This window comes from Pteropus alecto, unplaced genomic scaffold (assembly GCF_000325575.1).
Source record: "Pteropus alecto unplaced genomic scaffold, ASM32557v1 scaffold131, whole genome shotgun sequence".
Classification (NCBI taxonomy): domain Eukaryota; kingdom Metazoa; phylum Chordata; class Mammalia; order Chiroptera; family Pteropodidae; genus Pteropus; species Pteropus alecto.
The window spans coordinates 7,369,657-7,379,742 of record NW_006434709.1 but is presented as its reverse complement, the minus strand read 5'-3'; the positions used below and the strand labels follow the sequence as shown (position 1 = coordinate 7,379,742).

The window sequence follows — 10,086 nt, the reverse complement described above, 5'->3', positions numbered from 1 at the left end:
TCTGCCTCTGACATGTTGATTTTGTATCCTTATTTATAAATGAGAAAACTAATACTTAACTCTTATGATTATAAATATGAAACATGACATTAATTGCAGAGCTTAGCACCATGCCTGGCAAATATATAGCAAAACAGCAAAATAGTAAATAGCAGCTTTTTTTATTTTTAATGAAGATTGGTACCTTTTTTTATTTTTAATGAAGATTGGTACCAAAATAGTAAATAGCAGCTTTTTTTATTTTTAATGAAGATTGGTACTATTTTCTTACCTAATAATATTTTTTGATTCAGCATAGTAGAGAAGTTAAGAACATATGTTTTGAGGGAAAAAAAGACCTGTAATAATTTTCTGCATCATAGATTTTCATCCGTAAAATGGATATGTTTGTGAGATGTTGTGACTATTAAATGAGGTAATGCACAGCGTTCGACATATTCTCCAACATATAGTTAGCACTTGATAAATGGTGGCTAAAAACATAAGACCTGGATTCTGGCTCTAGCGCTTGCAATGGTCACCATGTAACTTAGAGTAAGTCACTCAGCCTTTCTGAATTTCATGCAAAAAATGAGCATAACAACACCTTTCCTGTTTATCTAGGCTTGTTGAGATAAAATGGTACAGGTAAGCACTTTGAAAACTGTAAAGCCAATAAAAATCGACAGTATTAATTATGGTTCTGACGGCAGTTTTAGAGATTAAGTACCACAAAAGTGGGGTTTAAAAATCTTTTATACAATCAAGAAAGCTGTACTTGACTTTTGTTAGTTTTGCAGACCATACACCAGTGATGGACGTTACAAAAATATTATTTTTCTCAGTTGAGATTATATTATTATGGTACTAAGGATCAGAAAAGTTACTAAATATGAATATTTTCATCACTCAGGAATAAGATAACACTTGAATTTATGTACATTGTAGTATAGAGTGTATGACAAGTGTTTTGAAGGTTTTCGTTGAGCAGAAAGGCCTTCTTTGGCAAAAGGAATGCACTCTTAACAGGAATGATATATTATTATGTTAGATTAATTACAATTTGTAAAGCCCTTTAAAAATGAAAAACACTCTATAAATGCTTAGCATTTATTGATGCTACCACATAACAAGGTTAAGCTCTTAAATGCAACTACTGCTTGATGAATTAGTTGTTAAATAACATGACATACCAAAAAGGGAGCTGCTGTATCAGTGAATGATTTCATGATTATAGCAATCAGGAGAACTTATATATTATAACTATTTTTATGCAATTTTAATATTTTTTATATTATGTGCACATATTTTATTATTAAACCATTATTCTTCTAAGGTTGTTACTGTCTCAGACAATTGAGAGACTGAAAAGTGAAATAACTAATTTGAATCTATGCTTCAAGCTGGAACAGATTAAAGCCTAAGCTCTGGGAAACTCCTAAAGTACTGAGGCTGGAGGGCCGTAGCGTCCAGGATGGTAGCCAGTGTGTGGCTGCTGAACTATTGAAACATGGCTAGTATGACTGAGGAACTAATTTTTACATTTTATATAATTTTAAATAATTTAAATTAAAAAACTGATATTGTTTAGTAATTATAAAACATTTAAGAACATTTGGACCAACCTGAATACCCAGGAGCACTTATTCAACTGTACATTTTATGAAATCTAAAGTATTTCTAGTGAAAATTTAACATCTGATTTGAGATGTACTTTAAAATGTAGTAGCAATTCTAAAGTTATGTATATGAATTGCATTGTATTTCTGTTGGACAACACTGCCATACAGGTTCAAAGATATGTAATAAATTATATATGAAATGCACCCTACTCCCTATTTTGTCCTCCCAATTTAATTATAGGAAGTTGAAGAAAATGAGAATGTTAAAAAATCAATTCTGGTAGTTGTAGAATCAGGAACAGTTATAGGTCTTTTCTTGATATATGGAGACTTGGCCTTCAGGAACCATAACCTGGGATTATCAAAACAAAAGTAAGAAAAAAACCAAAAAACCAATTTGCTGATTTCTGTGATGTAAATACTCCTACCCTGGTTAATTTTGAGCTAACATGACCTCACTGAATGTGAAATTAGGAAGCAATATATTCATTTGGCACTTGCAGGCCATAGAAGCCAGCCCTGGTACATCACTGGAACACTCTTGAGTTCCTGACATCTGTATTTCTTGAAAATTATGAATATATGTGGTGGGAGCTGAAATAGATTAGTTTTAAACTAAATTCTGTCCCATAACAAATTATGGTATGATTAGATCTAGAATGTAGAGCGTTTTATTTTCTTTAAGTCTTTGGAAACTTGGGTGACTATAAAAGCCCTGATGCTTCCCTGATCCCCTTTGAGAATATAAATTAATAGTAATATGAAGCCATTTTTAAAGTTTAAAATGGTTAAAAACAGGTAAATATACTAAACTTCTATAAAGTAGATGTATGATTTAAACTCACAAATAACAAAGACGTTTTTTGTGACTAGAGATTGCCCGGAGACATGGTAAGGATATAGGAAGATTACCTTCAGAATTTATATAAATTCTGAGATGTTATATAGAGAAATTTATACCTGTAAAATATCTATAAGAGGTCCAAATTTAGTTCTAAAGTTCAATAATTTTATGATTTTGTCAGCTAATATATATGAAATCATTTTTATTTAGAAATTATTCGGTGTCTATATTAGCTTCTATATACTTGGGCACCTTGATGTTACACTTTGGCTGCAATAAATTTCAATATAAATAAGTCTTTTAAAAGCACTATTTAAGAGAATTTAATTCAAAATAGTCTTTTGAATAAAGCAATTACCTCTCTAAGAGAATATTAAGACTTACTTTTTTTCAGTATGGGTTTGCAGTATTAGGTAGATATGAATAAATGATTTTTTTCACCGAGTCATATGTTGCCTAGAATTGTGCAAAGTCTTAGTTTGGGTTCTATCCAGTCATATCTAATTATACCCGTTTTAGTGCTGAAAAATTCATAGATTCTTCTAGTTCTATCTCCTTATATATTAGCAAACTGAGACCAAAAAAGGTGACTTTTTAAATGTCAGATGGTTAGTTTTAACTAGTTTAGCCAAAACTAGAACTCAGTTTTCCTGACTACCACCTTAGTATTCTTTTCTTAAAAAATGTTTTCAATTAGACTTGACATAAAATATTATATTAGTTTCAGGTGTCAACATAGTGATTAGACATCTAAAACTTATAAAGTAAATCTGATATCATATATAGGTATTACAGTATTATTGGTTATATTCTCTATACTGTACTTTATATTTCCATGATTATTTTGTAACTACCAATTTACATATCTAAATCCCTTCACCTTTGTCACCCATCCTCCCAACCCCTCTATCACCTGGCAACCATCAATTATGCTCTCTGTATCTGAGTTTGTTTCTGTTTTATTTTGGTTACTTCGATTCCACATACATGTGATATCATATAATATTTGTATTTCTCTTTTTTCACTTTGAATAATACCCTCAAGGTCCATTCATGTTGTTGCAAATGGCATTCATTCTTTTTTATGACTGATTAATATTCCAATGTATTATGTGCCACCTTTAACCATTCATCCATTGATAGATACCCAGTTTGCCTCCATAGATGTACATAGGGGTGCATATATCTTTTTGAATTGTGTTTTGGATTTCTTTGGATAAATACCCAAAGGGAACTGCTGGGTCACATGATAGTTCTACTTTTAATTTTTTGAGGAACCTCCATATTGTTTTTCATAGTGGCCGCACTAGTTTACAATCCCATCAACAGTGCATGAGGGTTCCCTTTTCTTCAAATTCTGGCCAACACTTGTGGTTTGTTTTATTGATGACAGCCATTCTGACAGGTGTGAGATGTTATCTCATTGTGGTTTTTACTTACAGTTCCCTGATAATTGGTGATATTAAGCATCTTTTCATATGTTTATTGGCCATCTGTATGTCCTCTTTGGAGAAAGGTCTGTCAGATCCTCTGCCCATTTTTAAATCTGATTGGTTTTTCTGGAGTTAAGTTGTATGAGTTCCTTATATATTTTGAGTATTAACTCATTATTGGATATATAATAGAACATCTCCCATTCAGGAGATTATCTTTTCATTTTGTTGATGATTTCCTTCACTGTATAAAAACTCTTTAGTTTTATGTAGTCCCATTCATTTATTTTTTCCTTTGTTTCTTTTGCTCAAGGAGACATATCCAAAAAAACATTATTAAGAGCGAGATCAAATAATTTACAGCCTATTTTCTTCTAGGAGTTTAATGATTTTGGGTCTTACTTTAATTCTTTAATCCATTTTGAGTTCATTCTTTATATGGTGTAAGAAAGTGATCCAGTTTTATTCTTTTGCATGTATCTGTCCAGTTTTCCCAATACCATTTATTGAAGAGATTGTCTTTACCCCATTGTATATTCCTGCTTCCTTTGTCATAGATTAATTGATCATATACATGTGGGATTACTTCTGGGTTCTCTATTCTGTTCCATTGATCTGTGTGTCTGTTTTTACACAAGCTCCATGCTGTTTTGATGACTATAGTTTTGTAGTATATATCAGGGAGTGTGATACCTCCAATTTTGTTCTTTTTCAAGATTGCTTTGAGTATTTGGGGTCTTCTGTGGTTCCATATATATTTTATAATTATTTGTTCTAGTTCCATGAAAAACACCATTGGTATTTTGATAGGGATTGCATTGAACCTATAGATTGCTTTGGGTAATATTGACTTAATTTTAACAATGTTTATTCTTCCTACCCATGAGCAGAGTATAACCTTCCATTTATTTGTATCTTCAGTTTTTTTATTCAAAGTCTTATAGTTTTCCAAGTCCAAGTCTTTTACCAACTTGGTTAAATTTATTTATTGGCACTGCTGTTATTTTTTCGATGCAATTGAAAATGGGAATGTTTTCTTAATTTCTCTTTCCAATAGTTCATTGTGTATAAAAATGCAACCAATTTCTGAATATTAATTTTTTATTCTGTTTATCAAATTAATTTATTAGTTTTAATAGTTATTTGGTGGATTCATTAGGGTTCTCCATGTATAATATCATGTCATCTTCAAATAATGACACTTTTATTTCTTCCTTTCCAGTTTGGATTCTTTTTATTTCTTTTTCTTGTCATATTTCTATGGCTAGGACTTCCAATACTATCATGAATAAAAGCGGTGAAAATGGACATCTTTGTTTCTGTCTTGATCTTTAAGAAAAATCTTTCTGATTATCACCATTAAGTATGATGTTAGCTGTGGGTTTGTTATATATGGCCTTTATTATGTTGAGGTATGGTCTCGCTGTCTTCACTTTGCTGAGAGTTTTTATTGTAAATGGCTGTTGATTTTGTCAGATGCTTTTTCTGCATCTATTGTCAATTTTGTCAGATGCTTTTTCTGCATCTATATGATTTTCATCCTTCATTTTGTTTGTGGTGTATGATATTAATTGATTTGAGAATATCGAACCAGCTTTGATTGCTGGCCAATAAATTACACTTGTTCATAGTATACGATCTTTTAAAAGTATTGCTGAAATCAGTTTGCTAATATTTCATTGAGGGTGTTTGCATCTATGTTCACCAGGGATATTGGCCTATAATTTTCTATTTTTGTAGTGTTTTTGTCTGGTTGTGGTATTAAGGTAATGCTGACATCCTGACATGAGTTTGGCAGCCTTCCTTCCTCTTCAGTGTTTTGGAATAGTTTGAAAAGGATAGATATTCTTTGAGTGTTTGATAAAATTCACCTGTGAAGCCATCTGGTCCAGGTCTTTTGTTGTGAATTTTTTGATTGCCAATTCAATTTTGTTATCAGTCTGTTCAGATTTTCTTTTTCTTCCTGATTCAGCCTTGGAAGAGTGTATGTTTCTAGGAGTTTATCCATTTCTCCCAGGTTGTCCAACTTGTTGGCATATTCATGGTATTTCCTGATAATCTTTTGTATTTGGCATATAATTATTCATGGTATTTCCTGATAATCTTTTGTGTTTCTGTAGTGTCAGTTGTCACTTCTCCCCTTTCATATCTCATTTTATTTGGGCCCTCTCTTTTTTCTTAACGAGTCTGGTTTATCAATCTTGCTTATCTTTTCAAAGAACCAGCTCTTTGAATGATCTTTTCTATTGATATTTTAAGGCTTTATTTTATTTACTTCTGCTCTGATCTTTATTATTTCCTTCCTTCTACTCATTTTAGCCTCTGTTCTTATTTTTCTAATTGTTTTAGGTCTAAGGTTAGATGGTTTATTTGAAATTTTTCTTGTTTCCTGAGGTAGGCCTATATTGCTGTAAATTTCCCTCTAAGTACTGCTTTAGCTGTGTCCTATAGATTTTGGGTTATTATGTTCTCATTTTTATCTCTCTAAAGGTATTTTTTAATTTCTTCCCTAATCTCATTAACCCATTCATTATCTAGTAGTATGTTATTTAGACACCATATGTTTGTTTTTCAGTTTTCTTCTTGTAATTGATTTCTAGTTTATACCATTGTGGCCAGAGAAGATGCTTGATATATTTCAGTCTTCTTAAAATTATTGAGCCTTGTTTTGTGGCCTAACATGTCATATGTCCTGAAAAACGTTTCATCTGTGCTTGAAAAGAATGTATATGTGTAAAATGTCCTAAAAATATCAATTATGTTCATCTGGTCTAATGTATCATTCAAGGCCACTGTCTCCTTGTTGATTTTCTGTGTGAATGATCTATTCATTGATGTTTATGGGGTGTTAGAGCCCCTATTATGACTATATAACTGTTGATCTTTCCCTTTATGCCAGTATTTGCTTTATATATTTAGGTGCTTCTCTGTTTGGTACATAGATGTTTATGAGAGTTATATCCTCTTGTTGGAATGATCCCTTTATCATTTTGAAATGCCCTTTTTTATTTCTCGTTACAGCCCTTGTTTTAAAGTCTGTTTTGTTTGATATAAGTATTGCTACCCTAGCTGTTTTGTCATTTTCATTTGCATGAAATATCTTTTTCCATTTTGTTACTTTCAGTCTGAGTATGACTTTTCATATGAAGTGAGTCTCTTGTAGGCAGTATATGTTCATCTTTAATTGGATTATTTAGTCCATTCATGTTTAAAGTAATTATAGATAGGTATGTAGTTATTCCCATTTTATATATTACTTTGATTGTTTTTGTAGTTCTCTGTTCCGTATTCTCTTTTCTTGTATGTTATGTCTTTCTGTAGTGTCATATTTAGATTCCTTTCTCTTTATTTTTTGCATATCTCTTGTAGATTTTGTTTATGGTTACCATGAGATTCGTATACACCAAGCTATGTTTATAGCAGTCTATTTTAAGTTGATGGTTGCTAAGATCAAACACATTCTAAAACTCACTACAGTTATTATTCATGTCCTTCATATTTGTTTTTGTCATTTGTTACTTCTTTTATATATATTTTTGCTTAATTTATTATTGTGATTACACATGATCTTCCTACTTTTGCTTTTTAACCTTTGTATTAGCTTTATAATTGGTTGATCTACTGCTTTTACTGTATGCCTTTGTCAGTGAGAATTTCATTCTTTCCTATATTTTCTTATTTATATTTTTTATCTTTTCCATGTAAAGAAGTCCCTTTAACATTTCTTGTAATACTAGTTTAGTGGTGATGAACACTTTTAGCTTCTTGTCTGGGAAACTCTTTATCTTTCCTTTGATTCTAAATGATAGCCTTGCTGGGTAGAGTAATTTTGGTTGTCGGTCTTTGCTTCTCATCACTTTGAATACTTCATGTCAGTCCCTTCTGGCCTGCAAAGTTTCCGTTGACAAATCAGCTGACAGTCATGTAAGACAAACTGCTTTTATCTTGCTACTTTAAAGATTTTCTCTTTGTCTTTAACTTTCGGCATTAATTATGATGTGTCCTGGTGTGGGCCTCTTTAGGTTCATCTTGTTTGGGACTCTGCACTTCCCAGACTTGTATGTCTATTTCTTTATTTGAATTAAGGAAGTTCTCAGTCATTATTTCTTCAAATAGGTTTTCACTTGCTCTTTCTCTTTCTTCTGGTAATTCTATGATTCAAATGTTCGTATGCTTGATGTCTCAGAAACTCCTTAAACTATCCTCATTTTTTTTTCACTCTTTGGTGTTCTGATTGGGTGTTTTCCATTACCTTGTATCCCAAATCGCTAATCTGATCCTCTGCTTCATCTACTCTGTTGTTGATTCCCTCTTATGTATTCTTCATTTCAGTTATTTTGTTCTTCATTTCTGACTAGTTCTTTTTTTTATGGTTTTTCTTTGTTGAAGTTCTGAGTTCATTTGTTCTTCCCCTGAGTTCATTGAGCATCCTTATAACCTGTGTTTTAAACTCTGCATCTGATAGATTGCTTGTCTCCATTTTCGTTTAGTCCTTTTTCTGGAGTTTGTTCTATTCTATCATTTGGGACATGTTTCTTTGTCTCCTCATTTTGACTGACTTCTCATGTTTGTTTCCATGTATTAGGTATATCTGCTATGTCCCTCAGTCTTGGCAGAGTGGTCCTATGTAGTAGGTGTCCTGTAAGGCCTGGTGGAGCACTCTCCCTTTTCTCCTGATCTGGTGCTCCAGGAGTGTCCCTTGTGTGGGTTGTCATGTTCCCTTTTGTTGTAGTTGAGCCTTGATTGTTGTTGGCATGTCAGTGGTTAGGGTTGACCCTCAGACTGACTGTGAAAGCTGGCCATGACTACAGTGGATAAGATGTGTGTGGTCTGACCCCATATAGTAGGAGTTGCTTTTGCAGGGCTTTGGTGCCAGCTGTCTGTCCTTTGGGTACATTGTTTGTGGAGCTTGTTGAGTGGTGTGCTGGTGTGGTCTAAAGATGGCCATCAGGTGTGTTAGTTTTGGAGGCTCTTAAATGGGGCTCTGGTGCAGGCCAAAGTCAGCCACCGTTTGTGACTGGCTTAGGGTAGCCTCATGGAAGCTGTAAAATGATCTACCACTGGTTGCTACTTTCTAGGGGTTGGATGTGCTCAGTAGAGGTTATGCTGTGAATCGAGGCTGACTGCCACTAGTGCTGGGGTTGGGACTTCACAATGTGAGAGATCCCTCCTAATTCTTAATTGCCACATCGTGGATATGGGACCTGCTCATTCCACATTTCTGCCCCTCCTACAAGTCTCATGGCTGCTTCTTTATATCCTGAGTTATAGGACTTCTTTTCAGCTAGTCTTCAGTTGGTACTCAGTGATGTAACCATTCTGTAATTTAGTTATAATTTTGATGTGGTTATGAGAGGAGGCAAGTTCAGCATTGCTCTGCCATCTTGACCAGAAGACACCTTAATGTTCTTAAAGTCTGTAGTACATTACTGTATGAGTTGATTTGTCCACTACATTTTAGGATTATTGATAGATGTTTCTGCTGTATTACACACTAGCTAAGTAAACACATATTCTGTTTATTCTTAACTTCATGGTTTTATTAGTTACTCTTATTATATATCAATCCTCAAGCAAAATTTTTCATATTTAATATCAGAAAATTTAATTGGCAGTGATTTTGGCCTGGATCAGCACAATTTACTAGCCTAATTAATAAGTAAAGCAGAGAAGGTATCAGACATTGAACCTTTTCTGAAAGGATAAAAAGTAAGTTTAAAGTCCAAGCAGTTTAATGTTTGCACCTTTCTCCAAAGGAAAATACTGTTCTTATATTGTTTGCTAAGCAACTGTGAATTTATGACTCAATGAGTTCTGAGAAGATGACACTTTCATAATATAGTGGTCTAGTATTTCAGAATTTAAAAGTATGTTAAATATTTAAACCATTGTTTAAATACCTAATTGCCTAATTTATATCTAAATACTTAATTTAGAGAAAATCTATAGTTAATTAAGAATTGGTATTTTTTAATGTCTCATTCTGTGGTTGACATTATATCACCACAAAAAAAGGAACAAAGGTTGGATAAACCATGCATTCTTAGGAATTTTACTGAGAACTATAAATCTCTTTTAAGTTATAAAAGTAATACCATCTTGTATAGATCTCTATAGCTAAGCAAAGCAGTTTGTCTTTGATGTGCTTATAATTACAAAAGGTTTAGGATTATGTCTTTAGGCACAAATGCCTAGAGTTAGGAAGGTA

General features: G+C 32.7%; 1 protein-coding gene across 9 annotated transcripts in view; it reads right to left on the bottom strand.

Annotated features, from left to right (window-relative positions):
- The window catches only part of WDPCP (WD repeat containing planar cell polarity effector), a 323,269-nt gene that overhangs the window by 93,542 nt on the left and 219,641 nt on the right, over nucleotides 1-10,086 (bottom strand). Inside the window, exon 15 of one of the 9 annotated variants that reach the window (XM_015587595.2) lies at nucleotides 1,076-1,953. The exons of the other annotated variants lie outside the window; for them this stretch is intronic. Within the exon in view, the coding sequence (XP_015443081.1) occupies nucleotides 1,940-1,953 (14 nt within the window). The 3' untranslated portion in view covers nucleotides 1,076-1,939. Of the gene's footprint in view, nucleotides 1-1,075; nucleotides 1,954-10,086 lie in introns of those variants that run through there. 9 annotated transcript variants of the gene reach the window in all.